The sequence below is a fragment of the Strigops habroptila genome, chromosome 13, assembly GCF_004027225.2.
Source record: "Strigops habroptila isolate Jane chromosome 13, bStrHab1.2.pri, whole genome shotgun sequence".
Classification (NCBI taxonomy): domain Eukaryota; kingdom Metazoa; phylum Chordata; class Aves; order Psittaciformes; family Psittacidae; genus Strigops; species Strigops habroptila.
Window position 1 is genome coordinate 6,700,312 of NC_044289.2, and position 22,149 is coordinate 6,722,460.

Genomic DNA, 22,149 nt, shown 5'->3' on the forward strand with positions numbered 1-22,149 from the left:
CAGGAGTTCAATGCCCTGCATTACAGAGCTCACCGCGTCTGCTGAGGATGGGAGGAGAAACCACTGCGTGTATGTATGTTAATGTGCGTGCAAGAAGGGGAGAGGGGAAAGCCAGGTCCTCACTGTGCCAACAATTTGGCAGTGCCTTACTCACACAGAGACTCCCACATCTGCCCCTAAACACACTGCCTGTGCACAGAATGCTTGGCCCAGTCTCTGAACCTGGACCTAACTCCTGTGTGTCTGTGTATCTGTCCATCTCTCCATCCATCCATCCATCCATCCATCCATCCAAGTAGGTCTCAGTTCCCCCCCAGCACTGTGCTGGGATGCTCTGCACAGCGACCATTTCTGGCACTTTAGATGGCAGCTACAAGAAAACATTCATGCACTCTTCAGCTTTACCAGGCGCATGACATGCACAGTGCCAGTGGGATAAACATTTGGATTCAAGCTTTTGTTTGTTCTGCAGGCTCTGTTGGGCTGGGTGGCTGCAGCGTGGAGCTGGGGCTGCTCCTGTGGGGAGAGGGGCCAGGGCAGTCTTTACCCAAAGTGATGGGATTATTCTGTATTTTTCCATTCAAACCCATGCAGAGGTGCTGGCAGGGCTGGAGCTTTTGTCCAGATTGCAGTTGCACAAAATAGCTGTATTCTGGACTGAGCAGGCTGAGGTTGATTGAAGAGACCATACGGGAATGCAGAAAGACAGACAGACAGAAACCCACAGGCAAAGTGCCCAAACTTGTATGGCAGCACTGGGCAAGAGGTTAGGGAATGTCACAGGACGCTGCTCAGCCCCTCCAGCAGGAGCCACGGGCATCCCTGGACTGTGCGTGCCCATGTCCCAGCCATGGCTCTCATTAGCGTGTGATCTTTTCAGCCTGCTGAAACACGGCACAGTGCAGGGCACAGTTTTGACCCAGTCTTGTTCATGCTCATCCCACCAATGCCTGGGCACAGCTCAAAGGCTGGGTTCTGCCCAACCTTATCCAGCCTCCCAGCAAACGGTCCACGTTCATGCCAGTGGTGGCTGCACCTTACTGGGACAGAGATGGTGTTTCCAGCCCTAAGGAAATCAGGAAAACAGTCCCATATTTAGCAGGCTGGGGCAACAGTAAGTGATGGGGCTCCTGCAAAGCCTCGGTCAGCCCTTGGGGTGCTGTAGGGTGGACCCAGCAAACAGAGAGCCTGGAAAGGGAAAACACTGCTGCACACGGTGGGCAGGAGCGAGGTGAGGGAGCCCAACACAGTTGTACTGGCATGAAATGTCTGAGCACCTGTAAAGTGGTCCTACCTGCTGTTAAATTTGGTTATATTGCTGTTATGTTCCTCATTTTAAGTTATTTTCTAATCTGTGATTCATCTGGCACCTTCAGCAGCCAGGATTTATGAAATAAAAGTTAAAATATCAGTTGAAATAAGGCATTCGTGTATTCTTTCACACACAAACACTCCCCATACAAATATGCACAGCTGTTGATAGAAAACACGTGTTTTTCCATACATACATGTTTCCAATCAGATTTATATATAATAGAATTATATAAATGTAATATAAACACTTTGTACATATAAAATTCACTGGAAACAGGAAACCAAATTAGTTTGCCTTGCTAAAGTGGCATGAAATAAAGAGTAACGTGCACTGTTGAAAATCAGGTAGGATGTGGGTTTTGGATGGTTTTTCTTCCCTTGAGGGCTCATTCTACTGTGTTTATGTCTAAAACCTGCTAATTTTAAAGCCAGCTCACAGAAAACTAATGGTAGAATATATTTCTTTCTTTTCACTTTCATTTTGCAAAGCTCAAGCTTTGCTTAATGTGCAAGCAAGTCAGCAGCTCGTGTAAACAGAACCAGCTGATACTACTGGAGAAAGCAAATGGCTTTTGGTATCTGCTGACCCCCTGGTGTTTATCTAGAGGTAGGGATTAAACAGGAGCCACTCAAGTGTGCTTAGTCTGATTTTAAAAGATCTTTTGAGTGTTAAACATGGAATAAGATGCTTAGTGCTATTTCCAAACCAAGACATGTTCCTGGGTGATTTACAAAAGGCCACTGTCTCCAGCTTTACGTGGGTAAATGCTTTTAAAAGTCAGCTCCTGGGATTTGGGGGCTCATCGATTCAATAGGACTTAATGATCAGGCTGCATGAGCTGCTTCCCAAAGCGGCAGCTAAGCTCCTCTCTCAAGCCAGTCCTTTAGATTATTTCACTTTATGCTCCTTTACCTCATTTCTGCTTAAAGATGGGTATGGTGGCTCTGAAAGATGATGCAAAACATAAGAGGCCAATAACACTAAGGATTTATGAAATGAACGTTAAAATATCAGTTGAAATAAGGATTCAAGTGCAGTTTTTAATACTGCTTATCTCTCCTCCCTGCTGCACTGCCATGGTTTGGTCGTTGAGAGAAGGAAAAAATACTTGGCGTATATGCATATGTATTTTTATATATAAACTATATATGTGTGTTTAAACACATCTGTATATAATTATATAGTCAAACTATATATGTTATATATATCTACAAATAAATAAATTTACTCATGTACATGTATTTAGGGATCTCTAGAGAAAGGTGGGTACACCCTGTGCTCATGGGCAGCACTGCTCTGAGATCCACTGTGGGCAAACACCCATGCCATGGTTTAGCACTGAGGCTGGGCACAGCCTGTACCCAGCACAGCCTGGTTCAGCAGGGATGTGCTGTGCCTTTATTGCCGAGTTTCACCCTAAAACATTGCAGCACTTTCAGAACAACAATCTCTGACTTCTCCATCTCTGCCCTTCCCATCAACAACCTCTCCATCACCACCATCAGCCGCCCAAGCACGGGCACACAGCTAATAAATCTGAGCCTTTAATTGCCCTCCCACACAGCGTGGCCTTATCTGAGCCATCATCCCTCTCGCTGCACCTCATCACACCTCTGCGTTTCCAGGTTTGTGCTGCTGGTGTCAGCAAAAGGATAAACCCACAGTTATTTGGCTTTGGGTTTAGCTACAAATCCCCCCAACAACATGTTCCAGGTTGTGTGGTCTCATACGATGAGTCTGACATGGCGAGGTGACTCTGCCTGGGGAGGATTTACCAACCCTCTGCTTTTATCTCATGCAAGATCCCACTTTTTTGGTTGTTTATGTAGCTGAAACTATGCAAAAACGTGTGTGCGCGTGTGTGTGTGTGAAATGTAAAGGTAAATCCCATTGCTAAAGACATCAATATCGGCTAATGGGGCTGCTGATCCAGAGTGCTGGTGCTGGACCACTGATGCTGGAGAAGCTTCAGTCACCACTTACAGCTGATTGTTATTCAGGTCACAACCAGACCTGTCTCTGCTACCCAAAGGAGATGTATTTATCCCCTCTTTCCCCTATAAGCTCAGGAAGTTTTCCGCAGCCCTCTGGCAGAGCGAGGCCAGCACAGCCCAGGCGCAGTGGTATCAGCACCCGCGGGTCTGTCAGGCTGAGCAGAAGCTTTTCCAGGAACTATCTAGTGCAACACATGACCGTGTGCCCGGGCGAAGGGCGATACGTGACAGGCATTCACTGGGCTCCTGGCTAGTCAGTTGACTTTGTTATTCAAGCTATTTTAGTGATGGGTTTTAATCCCAGGCTTAAGTTTTTCTTTTTTTCCTTTTTTTTCTCTCTCTGGACAAGGGAATCTCCGCACTGGCAGGATTCAGAGAGGCACAAAGGAGGGAAAAACAAGTTTCAGCCAGAAAAGAAGAAAAAAACCAAAGGTTGCTGTTAGCATTCTCTATATGCAAGGGGGTATAAACATTTTGCTGTGAACTTTATTTTAAAGGGTAAGTGCCAACAACAGTCCAGTTCCCATGCAAATAAATCCTGCGCTCAGCCTTTCAGCCATAAAGTTCTGGTGCTGGGGCTCATTACCCGGGAGAGTTGGGGTGCCACTGCAGAGCCCTGATGGGAACCTGTAGGGCTCCACACGTGTCTCAGCCAGATACCGGGGGGCAGTGGGGGCAGAGCACCGCAGAGACATGGGCTTGGTGCCCCCCTGCCTATTATCACAAGTGGCAGCAAAGCCCTCCCTCAGCTGTGCCTTTGTGCTAGGGGACACCCGGGGCAAGGTAGTACCTGGAAAGGGCAGGAATCTCACCCAAGCCATCGCCTATCCACGGTGGGCAGGTGAGGAGAGGATCTGGCACCAGACATGAAGCTCTGCAGGCAGCATGGGGTATGGGGCTGTCTCTCAGCTTGCTGCTGTGGGTGGGAAGGGAGGTGATGCCAGGCTGTGGCTGGGCTTGTCTGGACCCCAGCACTGGTTATTTGTGGTGACGCTGTCCCATGGCAGCAAAGGGGCTGCACGTGCTCCAGCCCATGCAAAAACTTACTCTGACAGCCCCAGTGTGATGGTTTCCTATGAAAAATACTTGAATTTGTCATGCAAATGACTGGCATGTGGGCACAGCTGCTGGGAGGTGGCTTGGACTGGGTCAGCTGCCAGCATTGCCATGGGGATGTGCCCGGGACAAGGTCCTGGTCCCCCATGGCTGCTCCCACCCTTGGAACCTGTGCCAAGCAGATGGTGCTGCCACGGCTGCCCTGCCAAAACCATCCAGCTCTCACCACTCCTCCCTGCATCCCTGTTGCTGCGCATTGCCACACCAAAGCTCTTACAATAGCATCGTGACTCACCACCTCATGCCCACCTGGGGCTCCTGATTGCCTGGAGCAGAGCTGAGCTGCCTGGGGCAAGCTTGCTTCATGCTAGGACAACGTAAGGCACATGGTGCAGGTGTAAAAGGATGCTCTTACAGCTGCACTGCCAAGCAATGCAGTGAAAAAAGAAAAAGAAAACAACAAAACCCACTATTAAGCAATTGCAAAGTGATTTAAGCACTTGTCCTGTGCTACCCTGACCAGGAACCACTGCCTTTCATCCACGCTCATGCACTGCATTTAACTCTTGCCCCCATACACAGCGACCCATCAGGCTCTTCCCACTATCCCAGCCTAGCATCAGGTCAAGGAAGCGCTTGGGCTCCTTTTCAGCGGGCCACAAGCTTCCCTTGCCACCTGCCATCACAATTCCACTTCCACCCGGGAAGCTGGACAGGGGATGTCATTGTGCTGCCTCGCCGCAATTTCACAGTTGGGTTTTGCAAACACGAAGGTGACAGGTTGGGCTGTTGTTTCGATGTGGTTGTTTCTTGAAATGAGTCTGGAGCAAGACCGAGTGGGATCTGGGAATGGCATTCAGTGGCAGCAGGCTGGGTGCCAGGCAAAGGAGGCATTTCTGCCTGCGCCCTCACTTCCCGGCTGGTTTGGCTGCCCTTCAGGAAATCAGAGTTAGCTAAATGGAAAACCGTCGCTCTTCTCATTTCAGAACACACTGCACATATGGTTTTTTTCAGCAGCAAATTAATTTTCAGAGACCTTGGTCTTCCTGTTAACCGGGCCCTTGGTGAAAAAAAAAGCCAATGTCCAGCAGTGCTGGACCGAGACAGAAGCAGTGCCTGAGGATGGGCACCCCAACACCATGGAGCCGGCGGCTCCCAGCACCCCCATCCACCTCCAAAGTCCTTCCCTCTCTCCTCCCTCTCAGGAAGACTCATGACAGGGAGAAAGAAGAATTGCTGTATGATCTCCGATGGTGCAGTACTTCAAAGGGCCAGGCTGTGTTCCTTGCCAGCGCCGTGCTGGATGCAGCACTCAGCTCTTACTCCCTTGGCAACTCCACGGCTGTATCCAGAAAGTAATTACTTAAAAAGGAAATAAATGCTACACCCATATGGCTATAAGCAAAACGCTGGGCAGGATGAACAGAGCCCCACCAGGATCTGCATTCTCACACAGTATGAGGGAGGAATGAGCTGTTTCCATTCATCAAGATGGGCTGTTTACTCTGAGGTGTATTGATGATGTTAGACCTGTCCACTGTATGCCTTTAAGTTCACAGGGCAGCTGATCAGACACACCGCTGAACTGCATTTGCCTTCACCCTACAGCACCCTGGTCCCCAGGATGGCCTTGGCTTTAGGCATCATCACTCTCAACAGCAATAAACGCTGGTGCCAAAGATGCAGGCACTTCCTAGCACCAGTTCTGCTATAACCTTTAGAGAGATGAACTAGAAACCTGGCATGATCAAATAGGATAATTTTATTTACTTTTAAAACTGATGGTTTGTAATTGTCAAAATTTGAAAACAAAATTTCTAAATCAAGCTGGCTAGGGAAAGTCAAATGCAGCCACCTCACCAATGCAAAGGAGCCTGCCTGTGCACTACTGGGGCCTTGAGAGGACCAGGCTTTGGCAGACCACTCACTTTTAGATGGATTCAATTTTGGAAAAAACCCTTATTCTAAGCAAATAAGAAGGGAAGTGATATCCTAAGGATTCTGGGATGAGACCTCATCTCAGCTGTCCTTGTTTCCACTGGAGCTGCACCAGGAGGGCAGCACTTTACAGCCTCTGCTCTACACATGCCGAGTGTGAGCAAGTGCCCCAGTGCTGGGTACAAGCATTGGGGACCGCACGGCTCCGGTGCAATGCTCCAGGAGCTCAAAAACCCCCACGGTGACTCGGGATGTGCAGAACAAGTAACAGCGCATGGGACATGCTGCAAGGGATGGTGGCACCCATGGAACGCTGGGTCAGGATGCACCACAGGACACATGCTCCCATGCACCTTGGCATGCTCATGGGTGAAGGCCCAGCAGAGGCAATGTGAAAGCACTCCCTAACGGACTCCAGCCAAGCAAACATGGTATCATACAGTATCGAATCATTTTAAAAGTTAAAATAGTTTATTGCTGTTCTTTGTAGAAATGCACTTAACTTACATCATCTGTTCTCTTCCTTTTTTTGGCTGTTGGACTGGAGGCATAAAAAGGTTACATTTACCCATTTGTTCAATGACCTAACACCTTTCTCTCTTTTGCTTCACTAATGATATTCTCCTAAGTTTCGCTGGCCAACAGCCCCAAATCTCTTTTACATAAATACTGTAAATGTCTCCATAGGTTGCAGCATTGTAACAAAAGATCTACCAAAGTAGACAAAATGTTCGGTATTCTTGGTTGGATTTTTGCATTTAAAAATATACCTAAATTTGAGATAATCTTAACAGAGTAACAATTACAATAAGAAAATAGTACAGTGCGTTGACTAAAGGAATATTCTGCTCTCCTTCAAGCCAATATTCCCTTTTGCATGTTGAAGTGATTCAGCAATTACTTAAGAACTTTTACCTACATACAATAATTTAGTAAAATGAGAATTAAACAAGGCAGATACTACTATTCTTCTGTCTGCAATTCACAGCTCATGCGAATAAAATCGCAATAAATATTAAAAAATAGTTTTTCTTTTTTTTTTTTTCTTTTCTGTAAGGCATCTCTGAGTATTACAAAGTTTTTGTACAACCAAAAAATAAGATTGCTTTTTTCCATGTTCTCCAAGTACCTCTGTACCTCAACAGTAAATAGGAGGATTGTAGGTTTGATAAGGAAGGGCAGGCTGATGGGATAGGGGCGGAAAGAAGACCACGGGTGACAGAAGCAGACCACGATGTGTGCAAGAATCTCTAGTTTTCCTGTGGAACATTTCAGTCACTTTCAGAACATCTTCAAGACAGTATCTGTCCAGATTGGGGTGGAAAAAGAAAATACAAACAAAAAACCTAACCAGAAGTCCATTTTCATAAGCACAGTCAGACTGCAAGGGTTTGGGCTTGCCCTTAACACTATAAATAGCTTAGGTATTGATATGCACCTACGGAAAAGGAAGAAAGGGATGGGGTGATTTTTTTTTTCCTTTTTCTGTTCCGTTTCATTTATTGGGTTTTTCTGTTGTTGCTTTTGTTGTCCTAGTTGTATCCTTCCATTGCGAGAGATTGTCCTAGGTGGCAAGGCCCTTACTGCATGCGGTCGGGTTGCAGCTGCTGGGGCTGGTACTGCACGAAGGCGGTGGCGGGTGCCGCGGGGTTGCTGGCGGTGATGGGGGGCTGGACCGTGCCTGTGTATCCATATCCCACAAACCCAGCAGCGGGAGAGGCAGCGTAGGGATACTGATCGTAGGCAGCTGTGGTGTACTGGGAATAGGCTTGGCTGGCGGCGGTGTAGTCGATGTAGGGAGAAGTGATGGACTGCACGGGGGTAGGGATCACCACGCTGGGCTGGATGATAGCTTGGGGGTAAACATAGTGAGGCGTGAGTCTGTGGAGGCAAAGGGAGAGAGTCAGCGAGGGGCTGGGCTCCCTCCAGCCTGCATGTTCCCCCCTTTTTCCCCCCAAATTCATGTGCATCAGCCACAAACACAGTGCTGCCCCCTGAGTGAGGGGTGCTGCTTGGGGTGGAGGGAATGAAAAGCAAAACACTCCTAGACCCAAGGGTGGACGTAGCAAAAGGTGAAGCATGGAAAATGACCTGGTCTCCATGTCTTGTTTCTCCCACTATCCAGGCTGCTGGTCCCTAAAATAACCTACCTGGATGGCTGCGACACAGCCCCTGCCTGCCTGGCTCACTGAATCTCCCTGGTCCTTGCCTGCACTGGCAGCATCACTGCCTCCCATAGCCTCCAGGTCCACACTCCCCAGCACCACCCAAACCCTGGCGGAGGCTCCTGAGGACCCACAGCCCACGGGGCACTTCCTGGCACCAGGGACACTCCTCCGCTCATCCCACATGGTAGCATCCCACCAGGGATGAACGCTGTCCCTGCACCATAGCCACAGGCCTTCCAGCTTGCCAGCTGTTATCAGTGCTAGACATTTAAGCCTATGTTTCCATAACACTGGATGTTTAGGGCAATGCTACAGGGTGTTTGTTGTAAAACATAAGAAATTAATTCTGGTTTTCTTTCCTTCGATAACACTCCTCAGTAGCGACTGTGCCAGCAGCCACCAGTGCACCAGTGATGCTCGTGTGCCCATAAGCTTATACATCCAGGCTCTATGGCCAGACAGCCCCTGCCATTTCCTCTGCCTTTCAATGGAGGTCCTAAAGCGTTGCTTTTCATCAGCCAGTCTGCCCCTGCCCCGAGGTAGCTGTGCTGCTGAGAGGAATTTAACACCACCACAGTCAGACTGAAAGATCCTGGAGATGATTAATGCAGGATTGCCCATTAATTTGATAAAAACTGCTAAAGAGGAGGAAAGGAAAAAAAAAAAACAAACAAGGAGCAAAATGAAAGGGTTGTATTTTCCAAAGGGCCTCCAACAAGAGCAAAAACTGCATTAACCAGAAGGTTTAGGTCCATCCACACGAACTGCCATGGGCCAGATGAAAACAGGCAATTGCACATCAACTGCAAGTGCAAATAGTATCTGCCTGCACAGTCCTCAGCAGCACAGAGCTCCAGTGTGTACAGGCCTGACATGGTTGGGGCTTGTTTAAGAAATAGGGGGGTGCAGACTGTTACCAGCAAACAGCACATGGCCACTGACAGATCAGAGCCACATGCATCAAGAAGCGCACTCTGTGGAAAGGTCCCTTTGGCGGCTACTTGCTAAACCATGTCAGGCAACAGCACGAACCAGAACCCATCCTCTGGAGAGCTCGTTCCAGCCCGCCCCCAAACCCAGCTAGTTTTGGCAAACAGAAAAACCCCAAGGTAACTCTGCAGAGCGCTATGCAGATTCAAGTACTTTGGAGGTTTGTGTGTGGATGTGTGTGACAGCACATTTTCAAACACGACCACTGCTAAAAGCCTCCCACAAGCTCTTCGCAAGACACAGGCCTGTATCTGTGCCCACACTGCTCTATAGAGCCAAGCTCAACTGCTCTGGAGAGGGTGTACCTTGCCCACTCATCCATCTTTAGGGTTGGAAACTCCAGGGCTCCCCATGCTGCCCAGCAGCAGGTCCCAGCGCTCTGGTGCTTATAGGGACGCACAGACAGGGACTGCACACTTCTACTGGACAGGTCACTGGCCACCCTCATTCCACCCAAGTGTCCATCCTAGGTCTCAGCTACCACATATAACATACTGGGGTTCACGTGGGGCTGGTCCCTCCAGAACGGGGCTATTCTCATTTGCTCTGCAACCAGCACCGGATGGTTTAACCTGCTTTTCAGGCAGGAGAAAGGCTTCTCACAAGCAAGTGCTCATCTGAACCAAGTTTTCTCTCCATTTCCCACTCACATATGCACTTTGGTTTTTCTTGAGGCAATTTGCATGATGAGAGAATGATTATTCTCTCCCCTGCACACAGCAACACCGCCTCTGAACACCGTGAAGTCAGGGTCCTTAGATATAACAAGGCCACCCCCAGAGGAGCAGCACCAAGGAGGATGCATGGGGGGAAGCAGCACCTCAGCCTTTGGCTGATTAAGTGCAAGACCATCTCCAGAGGCCAGAGCCATCCCTGGCATAGTACAGAGAGAGGGACCTTGCAGTCCTTCAGTCCATAAATGCACCATACCTAATACCACCCTGTGACTAACAAGAATGAGATGAGGCAGCAGAGTCACTGAATCACTTTTGGTTTAGCTCTGATATAAGCTGAGGCCACCACAACTGAGTAAGAGCTTGAGCTTATGCTCCAATTCAGAGCAAGGGCACCTGATGTCACCCACATCAGGCAGCAGATGCCTGTGCTGAGGAGCTGGGCCTACTCCCAGCCCAGAAGTTCCTCACGCTTGGTCACAGGGGGGTTGTTTCCTTTCATGTTGTTTTAAAGAATGCAGAGGTGCAATACTGCTATCTTGGCCTGCCAGGGGCTGGGAAAAGGCTCTGCAGAGGCATTCCCTGGCATGGGCCCATGCAACTGCTGGGAGCAAGACGAGTGGACCCCACACATGCCCCTTGCTTTACCCCCTTGTAAATCAGCAGCTCAGACAACAGCCTGCATCTCAGATTGGTGATGGGATGCTCTGGCTGCCTGTTGCTTCTCCCTATATGTAGTGTCCCACTACTGGGTTCCTGCTACTCCAGGGCTTGATAAAGTTAAAACCACTCCACAAATACATAATCCTCATGCTCAGGACTCGCTATAAAATACCCATCAGCAGGACTAGAGGAGAGGCCTGCACTTTTCCTGCACAAAGGCTTTCAGCCTGCACCTGCAAAGTGACCAGGAGGATGGTCCAAGAGCCTCCGAGCAATCCATCCTGAGCATCATCCTGTTTGAGCAGCTCTGCAGGTCACCCCCCAATGTCCCCTGCTGCCACGCAACTGCTCTTCAGAGCCAGCCCACCCCATGCAGGGGACACAGGGTGAGTGCATACCCCCAACTCATCCCTGAGAGACTCCACACACCAGCTTTGCTTTCATGTATACAGGTCCTCCATCGCACCTCCCGTGGTGTGCACAAGAGCAAATCCATGATATCCTGCACTACTATTTTTCCTCAGCACAGAAAAATTCCAGCTCTTCAATGCTACTTTGAATAAAAAGTACCATTAGCTAGGAATACAGTAAGTACTCCTGTAATGTATCCAGAAATACATCCCAGCCCAATACATACACAAGTGCACATCACACACCATGGTTTACTGCGCTAGAAAAATCACACTCAGCAACTGCAGAATCCACCCCTATGTAAAAGGGAAGGTTCTTTTGGTCTGTGGGGTTTCAATAATTTAGCTAGAAGTTTCAATCGAGATATTATGCAGTTCAGACTTCTGAATTAGGTGGACAGATGGCAACTCATCGATCAAAACCAAGGTAAGGTCACTCTGATGACTTGCAGCCACAAACAAAACAAAACAGTGCAGTACAATGAAGTTCTCTGCGGGCTATCTTTAGCATCCAGACTTCAAAAAGTCTTTAAATATATTCCCTCCTGCCATAATTTCTGAAGATGATTTTTTTTTAGGCGGGAGAAAGCTCTTTTGGAGTTCTTTTTCTAGAAATCAGCAAACTCTAATCTGAATTTCTACAGAATGAGTCACATCTGTGTGTTTTGAGATGCCTTTCCCTTCCTCCCTCCCTGCAGTTTTACTCCATCCCCCACAATGGGCCCTGCCAGCCAGAGGAGAACTCCATCTAGAACATGCACAATGTGATTATAAAACGTCAACCAAGCGATCAAGCCATTGCCACCACACATCAAAGTCACTCCATGAGCAGCAGATGTACGAGATGTTATGATTAATCACAGGCAAAGGCCACAAAATGCAGCAAGCATGGTCAAACCTAGGTCTAGAGCCAGCAGTGGCCGCAGCAGGGACTCAGGAGGCTGTCGCAGTGCAGGAGCGCAGACAGGACCACCACGCTAGCCCACGCTCCTAACTATGTGGCGCAACACTGCCCTGACAGCCAAAATTGAAAGACACAGAACAAAAGAGATGGTTACAGAGCCACTGGCAGAGGAGACACAGGCTCAGCTTCTGCTTTTGCTGTGCAAAATACAGAAGGACAGAGCAAACTAGCAAGTTTTTGGTGCAGCCCTAAAACCTGGTTCTCCCCACCACACCGCACTGGCAGGGCTGCCGGGGGTGAGCTGCAGGGCAGGGGTGGCCAGGAAGAAGGAAACAGTCAGATGGCCATTTGTCCCACACCTCTTCCCAATCGCAAGGAAGAGGAACAAGCTAACCAGGCCCTCTCCCTCAACATCAGCTCTATCTGGCAGAGCTCATCTTGGAGGCGCTTCCTATATTTGATTATTTTCTATCAGACTTACAGCTAAAACTTCTTGTAGCTGCACTTTCTCAGCTCTCCCCCATCCTGCAGGACTTCCTATGCATGAGCTGTAAGCAGCTCCTGCAAGCTGTACAGGCCTGGGAGAGCAGCGAGCAGGAGTTCCTGACCCCCTTGATTTCTGCCAGCCATGCTGGGAGCTGGTTTCACTGCTCCTGGAGAGGTGGGAGACAACTGCAACCCTCTGTCAAGAGACACAGCATCACACAAGCACTTGGGAAACAACGAGGGGCACAGGGCTCTTGGCAGTCTCGCAGAGATCAGGACACAAATGCCACTACCACGACCAGCCTTTTATTCCTTGAAGAATAAAGGAACAGAGCCCTTTGTGTCTGCCAGCAAAGGCACAAATTCTGGCATTTGACCCCAGGAATTTGGCCTCTGTTTCCACTGGAGTTGACCCATTAGCTGCTACAGGGACACCCACACTGCCACAACACGATGGCCAGCAGTGCTGCGCTTCAGTTCGTAGGTGGTACCGCACAGCGAGCTGAGCACAGCCAGAGCTGACCATGACAGCAACCTGACAGCTACCTCTGGTCAAGTAACACCTCCCACCACAGCCTGGAGGAGAGATCTGAAGATGTATTTTGAAGTGGGTTCTAAGAGCACCAGACAGAAGCAGCTCTGGGAAGCACACCCCAGCAACACTGGAGAGCAGCAGCAGACCAGAAGCTCTATGCTTGCGTTAGCAGTGTCTCAACACCACCTCTGAGTTGGTGATGCACAGGCACATCCTGATGTAATTCTCACCCAAAGAACATCATTCCTGAAGGACACTCCCAAGCCAGCAAGCACTCACTTCGCGAAGCCACTTTAAGTAAACCTGTGTGCAGTGGCAATATGCATCATATAGGCCCCAGCCACAATGACAGGCTGGAGAAACATGAGAAATTCAGGACCTGTTCGCAAATCCAGACATGATGAGGAGGGGTTATAGGCCAGAGCATGGCCAGGGCAGTCCCTGCCTGCTAACAAGGAGGAGATCACAGAGTGTGCCCCACCACTCCACCATCCATCATCATTCACTGACATGGGCTGGGGTTCAACCACTGACATGACAGACCTCCCAATCCTGAAGTGTTCCTACTAACGCTGATTTAAACGTGCATTGGAATGGCAATGGCTTCTGCCTCATCAGCCAGCTATCTCAGCCAGCTCAAAGAAAGACAAGAATGAACTAGGCAGCTCTATTGTACAGTGTTTATCCCTCACCTACTACAGTATAATACAAACACAAAATAGCAAACAAATATAATTTCTGCTCATCTAGTAACTCATTTGCCTGTCTGTCTGCTACTCATGCTCCTGCAGCCCTCTGAGAAGATTTACACAGCAGCCTGTGCAAACAGGTACGCAGCTGAGCTTCCTGCTTCCCTGTTGGGACCAGACATCACCTCACTGGTAGCAATTGCCAAGGAACAACCTGCCACAACAGACTGTCCCAGGCTGGAATCAGTAGAAGAAAAAGTAGTATAGTGCAGGATTCAGTGATAACTGGATGCTGAGCCTACCAAAACCATTGCTTGAGAAACATGAACGCCAACTGGAGGGTACAAGAGCAATCCATTTTTTCAATTTATTTTCATTTTGGCAGGAGAAAATTTAAGGAATAGGAGAAAATGCAGTAGTAAGAACCTATCCTAGCCCAGCAACATCCTCATTTTACAGTGTTAGTGCATCTTGACTTCAAAATGCAACAAACTAATGGCCCATAGCAGAGGAAGGTGCATCCCACAAAAACCAAGTAAAAAGAAACGCAATCTACACCTTCCCCATAGCCAGTGCAGGGGTGTGGGGGAAAATAAACGAACAACAAAAGAAATTAAAAGTGTTTTAAAAAGAGGTTGCCATCCAAAGATGAGAGTACATCTTCTCACAAAGATCCAGTCCTTTTTCTCAGCATAACCAAGAGTCTGCGATCAACATGCTGAGCTCTACCACGAGTGAGCCAGGCTCAACAACTTACAGCTTTATCCTCTCCATCTGCTTTCCCCACACCCAAAGGAAAAAGGAAACAAAAAAAATTAATCCCAAACAAAGCACATTGGGCCAGACCAAGAATAGTTTTGGAGAAGCAGGCTGAAAAACACTCAGGTAGCAGGAGATAACATCTGCCCGAAACAAGAGCCATCTGGCACCAAGGAAAAAGCCACATGGAAGTTAATCCGCACCTATTCAGCTATCCAGAGAAGAAAAAACCCCTCCCCTTTTGAATTATCAGCACAGCCAAACCAGAAATTAACCAACGGGAGAAACAGAAAATGCTTCACACCAGAACACTATGGGAGCCCGAGTCCTTCATCTGCAGTGTGAGAAACCCTGGAGGATGCTGGATTCATCCTGTCCATGCAAGAGGAAAACCCAGGAAGCCCCAGGAATTCTGCCTTTAACTAAGCTTTCCAATTTTCTTCTATGATTTGGAGAAAACCAAAGGCTGCAGAAACACCTCTTGAAGTCTTCTCAAGTACATGACAACTTTCGCATAATCTATATTAAATGGGTTACTTTCAACTGGTTTTCAACAGGTTTACTTTCTTTACACATGATCCACTGACTTTTAATTGAAACCATCCACACATTGGAGTTATGAAAAATTCTCTCGAATAGACAAAGTATTTTGAAGTTGAATTATTTAGCCATAGAATAAGTGATGACACATCTATTTTTGATAGAAGAAAGCCTACACTGATAAAAAAAGTGCTCTGCCAGCCAAGAAAGAAATTCCACTTTAAGAGGTTCCATGATGTCTACAACCAGTTGCGCCTTTGCTGCATCTAACACGTCTCTCTCCACACCTTCCTGCAACCTGGAATCCTGGGGGGGCTGCAAGCCTACCCCAGCATGGCTATCCCAGCCTCTGCTGCTTTGGCAGGAGCAGAGCCAGCAGGAGCTCAGCTATGACACAAGAGTGCTGAAATGCTCAAAGCTGGCAACAGGGAAATTGCAGGGGACAGCATGATCTTGTTTACAGGATTAAGAGACCAAGAAACAGGAGACACAGTTTTAACTCCAAGGTCCACAACTTTCCATCTTTTGTGATCATAGAGTATATTTAGCTCTGGTATGTAGCTTGCTCCCATCTGTGGGGAACAAGTTCTTCATATAAGTCATATTTAGAAGTGACCCAGTGTCCTTGCTACCAAATTATCAGCACAACAACTGTCTAGCTCCCTCGCTGGTGTCCTCAGCTCAGAGGCAGGCCAGCCAGAGCCACATTTATCATTCAAATTACTGGGCATGTGTTTAATACTGCAGAGTTAGGGACCGGTATGCCAACAGCTGTGCAAAGGAAAGATGAGACCAAGTACAAGCTGGACCACTCTAAGAATTCAGATGCATGCACCAATCTGCCACATTGGGACCACGTGGCACCAGCCAGATCAGAACAGGAGAATTTTGCATCTGCCACTCCCCAGCTCCTTTGGTCTCTGCTGCTATGAAGGTTGCTCTTGTGCTGGCGAGGATGAAGAGCAAATCCACCAAGGGCAATGGAATCATGCAGAGAAGACAGCACAACTCGCATGCTGTATAAACAAAGCTAAAGCCAGCTCAGCCTGGCTCTCTACCACAGGCAGGCTTGTGCCCTGACTGCACTGGAATGGCACATGGCACCCTTTACCCAGAGCCTGTCCCCTGCAAAAGGTCTACTACTGCCTTCAGCTTGGTGCACCCATTACACAGCCAAGTGTAAGGCCAGTACATCAGACCAGGCTCTCCTTTCTTATTGTTCTATGGACCTATACTAGGTGCAGTACACGAGTAAATTGTGCCCCTAACCATAACACATTATATACCAAGCCCTTGGGTCTGATACCAGTGTTTGCCAACTTGAGGCAGATATTCAAGAAGATATACAAAGCCACCTGATCTGCTTATAAATACACATCTACTCTTAATAAATAAATAAAAGAGCTCTTTCTGACTGACAAGCATTTAGTCTGAAAAGCAGTAACCATGCCTGAGAACTAGCAGCTGAAGCCATTTGGAAAATGGATTTGGATGTTTCTTAGGAAATCCCCCCCCCTCCAAAAAAGCTTTCATGTTACAGGCACACGACAAACAACAGGTGCCGGGAGCACATCTATCCCATGGGAGCTGCCTGGGGTCCTGGGCAGACCAGCTTTGGGCAAGTGGAAGCACAGGGAATGCCAGCTGATAGAGGCTGAAGGGAGCTAGGCCAGCATGTGCTGTTTTATAAACATAACCAGAGAAATGATGAAAGTTTGTTTCCTTTTATTTTTAACCCAATAGAGAAGGTTTAAGGATATACAGCTGCGAGGGAGGGCGGGCAGATACAAAGAGGGACTTTCTTCACTTCCGAAATGCAGCAGCATCAACACGTGAAATTTCGAAGAGATTTAACTCTTCCTGATGCTGCCTGAAACCAGAATCAGGGGGCTGCCAAAATAAGCAGCTACACAAGGATGGGCAGGAGGGTCTCTGGAGCAGAGATGGAAAGAGCTGGATCCTGCTACAAGAGACAGCTGTATGTTTCCAAGAGCTCAGTAACTGGTAGATCTCCCACACAGATAGCTCTTTCGCTGAGGCACAGCCACAGGAATGCATCTGCCATACGCTGCTCGTGTCCAGAGCAGCAAGCACGGCTGCAGAGAGGACAACCAGGGAATCCCCATTCCCTGCACAGATTCAAACCTGTCTCCAGCACCATATTCCCCGGGGAGACGACCAAGAGGGGGGCACGAAGACTTCTGCCACATCACCATGTACTCCCATTCAAGCAGTCTACACAGTTGCTCCTAGCAGCTGCCAAGAAGTTTCATATGTTTCTCAAAATTTCATAAAAGGGACACTGCTGCAGTAATAGAGTAATAGCATTTGGGGAGAGAGGGTCTCCCCCTTCTCTGATCCGGTAAGCACAGCTCTGTGCTGGCCGGGAGCTGCAGGGACACACCGCATTACAGCCTCTAAGCACAGCACCCTGTAAGCTCCAGGCTAATAATACTTCCCTCAACTCAGAAGCCAGATCTCCAACTCACCCTGACACAGACACATCCTTTGCCTTGCCTTACTATAAAGATCTCTGGTTACTACAATCTAGAGAATACTTTTCAAAGAAGGATTTACTACCGACTCCACGCTGTCTGCTGGGCGAGTGCCTCTCCTGCTAGGACAGCAGGAGGAAGGAGAGAGGCTCTTGATGGTTTCTCTTTCTGTTCCACATACCCCAGGCAGTATTTACAGCTGCATTTGGGTGCCTGGGGCTGAGGCGGGGGGGGGAAGCCTTCAGTTTATAAATAATCTTCACTGATATTTGAGTAATTTTCATGGTTTCAAATCATTTCAGGTTTCACCAAAACCTGCATTTTGTGGCTTGATAGCTGGAACACGACTGGCTGACTTTCTCTGATTTAACTACCTAGCAGTTAATGGGCTCATTCATTTCTTCCTTGCCAAGTCCAGCTTGCACACCTAGTATCCATGTCCCATAACAATTGCCTTCTGGAAACCACATGACAACCCCTGGGCACAAACACTTTGCAGAGACAGGAACTGCAGGAGGGAGAACCTGGCAACATCTTATACCACGGGCAAAGCCACTGAGAGCCACTGAGCTTGAGTTTGGTTAAGGACCCACTCAACACAGCACAGAGCAAACAGACAAGAGCAATTCAATGAAGCTTCCAAAGACAGACAGTCCCTGATAAACTCCTCATCTATCCTCAAATCCCACAGAAGGCCGAGGAAATTGAGTTCAAGAGAATGCAGGAATGGAGCCTGGCAGGCTCTTAATTTTGTTGAGACAAAGAGGGAACCTGCAGCCAAGCTCTACTGCTTGACTGAGCACCTGATGCTTTGCTCAGAAGCCAGAGAGCAGCCCCCGTCATGGTGTTCAGGTGAACGGCTTTTCGCCGAACCCATGTTTCCAGTCACTGTGCTGCAGCAATGACATTCTCATCTTCTGATGCTTGCAAATGATGATATATAATCCCCTCCCTCCAACCCGCCAGTCTCCTGGTTCCTGTCTCTTGGCAACTGATAAATAATTTATAGTGCTCTCTGCTGTATGTGCTAACTGTAGCTCTGCTGGTTTAATGATGAAACCAATGCCTAAGATCTGGAACAGTAACTGTTTAGATCACAAGGAACACGTAGTCAGTTGATCAACACTCCTCTGTATGTGAAACTAAAAGCAAACTGTTCAAAAACTCTGTTTTCCTGAGCTGCACCCACAGGAACAGCACCCACAGGAACAGCAGATTATCTGCACGGGGTGCAGGCGTGCGCTGGCGCTCCTGCCAACATGAGGATTTTAACGTGCTTCACCATTTTGCTCTTTTCTGTTCGCATGCTTGGAAAAGCCTGTAACAGGGTGGTTTTAGCGTCAACTCTTGTGCGCTCCTGTGCAATTTGGAAAGCCTCTGGGATTCACATCTCGAAGGCATCGCTGCTGCCTAATTTGGGGGTTAAGAAAACTATTATAGGTCCCATGGAAGGAGAGCTATTAAAAAGCAGCATCTTGTCTACATGGACTACTGTGGCTCTTGCACAGATGAGAAGGAAAAAAAAGAGAGACTCCTCATTCCATGACAGATGTTCTTCTAGTCTTTCCAACAGAGCCGTAACCACATATGAAAACTGGCATGTTTGAACTGTACACAACACGCGCACACTGGGTGTGCACTATTGTGGCAACACAGCCTCTTACATCCATAAACTCACTGGAATGAGATTACCCGGGCAGTTGGCAACTGCAGCCATGAAGGCAGAAGAGTGAAAGTTTCTGTTTTGTTGCTAGCAGATTTTTTCTTTAAAAAAAACAAAAAAACAAAAAACAAAAAACAAAAAAACCAAAACCAAAAAACAAAACCAAAAAACCCAAAAAAACCAAACCCACCTACCCCAAAACCCCATGGGCAGAGAGCAGGAAAGGGATGAAGTATTCCTGCTGACAAAGGCCAAAATCCCATCTATTTATATTAGAGGCACACAAAACCCACAACAGAGCGGTGCTCAAAAGCTTTAAAAAATGCACCTACTTTCTTAATGCTCTTAGAAAATAATAATAAACCCCCCTATCAATATTCACTTTCTGAAATGGTGTAAAAAAAGAACGGCATCAATCATTAAACAGTTAAATGAAGGCAGTATGACAGTCACTATTGTTCTCGTGAAGCACACTTGTCTTTTGCCGAGCAGCTGCCAGATCCTATTAGATGTATAAAAAGAGGACTTTTCTAACCGAGTAGGGATGGTATAAGCTATTGAAAACAGCAGACAAAAGCCCACTTTTGCAGACTATTCAAGCCTTGTATAACATCTGTCCAAAATCAATTTTTGACCTAATGTTACTTTCATTAAGTAACAGACTTTGTTTCTAATGCAATTTGTTTTCTAGGATAAAACTGTATCCTAAGCATTATTACGTGGGAAACGGCATAGAGGGAGTAGATCCTATTTGAGACACATGAGAACAGAATTTGCTTAATTGTTTTGACACCTTAAGTACTATAATAGAGAAACTATTTTCCATTTATTTGAATTCTTGAAGTTGGCAAAGCAGCAAGTAATGCACTGGGTTTATTATGACTAAGATTTACTGAGGATAAAGGAGAATCTTTGGGAATTACATTAAAGCTGACAAAGACACAAAACCTCCGAAATCTTCACCAGAAATAAACTACTCTGAGCATTAACAACAGCTGCTGAAACTGTCCACTCCTGATGGCTAAAAGGCTTTTTTCACACATTTTAAATCACGAGGAAGTTGATTCATTTGATTTCAAACAGACTGTTAAGAAACATTTGCACTTACCCAAAGGGTCTCTGAATGAAGGCTGGATGTAACTGCTGCACACCTATGGTAAAACCTAAAATATGTTCAGAAAAAAAGAGAAATATTAACAAATGGCATCCATTGAACCATTCAGCTCTTAATAGACATGCATAATTCCACCTCGGACCATGCGTACATGCATTTTATCTGCTATTCATGTGAGCAAATTTAGAGCCCCATTTAGAAGCAAGTTAATTTTAATATGTGTATGTGATACGCAGGAGCAGCAGATGGGAATTCAGATTAAAGATCGGTGTGAAAGTGCTGTTATTGAGCAGACAATGGGGTATCGTGCCTCGTTTTACACATTGGGTACTGCAGTCATTAAACCAAAGGGCAGAAGATGAACTGGACCTTACTGTTAATATGGATGTAGCGAAGGGGATAACAGGAAAATGGATTAGCTTAAACTCAGTTATATGAACTTAGATGCATAACACTAGTGTAACAGGTATGAGTAAGATGATATGGAAGAGGTAACTGGACTGGACAGTGTCCTCAGTCAAGAATCAGAACTACGAATGATCAGCACACATCGGCAGATCAGATGAATCCAGCCTGAGTAACTAGTTTCCTTGTCTTACAAGTTATTCTAATAGAGAGAGATGGAATCTCCTGGGTGCCTCACCAGTTTGAATACTCCTTGGTTTTGCTCCCAAATAGGCCAGGTTCACATTCGCTTTCCTGCCATCAATGATGGGGTTTGGGTCTTTGCATGCTCTTTCAGCTGCAGCTCTGTCTGCCATGGTCACCTGGAGAGAAGCACAGCCTTATTTGTAGCAACAGCACTTTGTAAACACTCCAGCAACAAGCACTAAGCGGAGTTTATTTATTGTTCTATTTTGAATTAGGAGCTAAACTCCGCTTGCTGCGGTCTCACTTGCAAAGCAAGACGGGAAGAGCTGCTGGTGACTTGATGGAAAAGAGCGGTTCCCCCTCGCCAACCTACTCCGTTGGGCTTACACCAGCCGTTCTCCCTCGCCTTCCCACCTCCTCACTCGTGCTTTTTCTACGGGGTTGGTGGAGCCCAGAGCCGAGGGGAGCGGGCAGGGGATGCACAGCCCAGCCGAACCGGCACCGGCGGCAGGAGGTGCTGAAACGCGCGGCGCGGGGGGCTCCGCTCCGGGGATCCCCCGCCCCAGCCATTGTCCCGACACATGCACAGCCGCGACGGGACGGGCGGCAGCACCGAGCCGCTCATAGCGGGCACCGCTGCCAGCCCCTGCCCGGGGAGCGGAGCGCGGCGGGGACACCGTGGCACGGCGCGGCACTTACAAAGCCGTATCCCCGGGATTTGCCGGTCTGCCGGTCGGTGATCACCACCGCCTCCTCGATGTCCCCGAAGACCTCGAAGTACTTCCTGAGGGAGGAGTCGGTGGTGTGGTAGGGCAGCCCCCCGACGAAGATCTTGGTGAAGGTGGTGTCCTTCTGCACGGTGTGCATGGTGCCGGGCGCGGCCGGCCCCTGCCGGCATCCACCCCGCGCCGCCGGCCACGACAAGAAACCACCCCCCGCGGCGGCCGAAGGGAGCGGAGTCGGCAGCTGGGTCCCGGGGGCCTACAGCCGGCTCATGGCCGCGCTTTGTGCCGGGAGCGCGGGCGGCGCCGCGCCCTCCCGCCCGTGCCAGTGAGTAGCGGCCGCCCGCCGCCGCCGCCGCCTTTGTAGGGCCGCGCCCGCCCCGCCCCGCCCCGCCGCCGCGCAGGGGCGCTCGGGGCGCGTAGTCCGGCACCGCACCCGGCAA

General features: G+C 48.3%; 1 protein-coding gene across 2 annotated transcripts; it reads right to left on the reverse strand.

Annotated features, from left to right (window-relative positions):
* Positions 1-6,754: 6,754 nt before the first annotated feature.
* Positions 6,755-22,083, reverse strand: RBM38 (RNA binding motif protein 38). Of its 2 annotated transcripts, none has more exons than XM_030503474.1 (4): positions 21,684-22,083; positions 21,037-21,160; positions 20,388-20,442; positions 6,755-8,184 (listed from the first exon to the last, which is right to left on the reverse strand). In XM_030503474.1, the coding sequence occupies exons 1-4, from the start codon at positions 21,849-21,851 to the stop codon at positions 7,884-7,886; spliced, it is 648 nt and encodes a 215-aa protein (XP_030359334.1). In that variant the 5' UTR covers positions 21,852-22,083; the 3' UTR covers positions 6,755-7,883. The 2 variants fall into 2 exon arrangements, with proteins under 2 accessions (XP_030359334.1, XP_030359333.1); XM_030503473.1 differs by having other exon boundaries at positions 20,388-20,452; positions 21,684-22,045.
* Between the last annotated feature and the right edge of the window lie 66 nt (positions 22,084-22,149).

What these genes read in the sequence shown, in the direction of transcription:
- RBM38 (XM_030503473.1), bottom strand. Translation starts at nt 21,851, where the DNA reads ATGCACACCGTGCAGAAGGACACCACCTTCACCAAGATCTTCGTCGGG. An exon ending in AATCCCGGGGATACGGCTTT is followed by an intron (nt 21,161 to 21,683) that starts GTAAGTGCCGCG and finishes GCTTCTCTCCAG; the next exon opens with GTGACCATGGCAGACAGAGC. An exon ending in TTCATTCAGAGACCCTTTGG is followed by an intron (nt 8,185 to 20,387) that starts GTAAGTGCAAAT and finishes TTGCCTCCACAG; the next exon opens with ACTCACGCCTCACTATGTTT.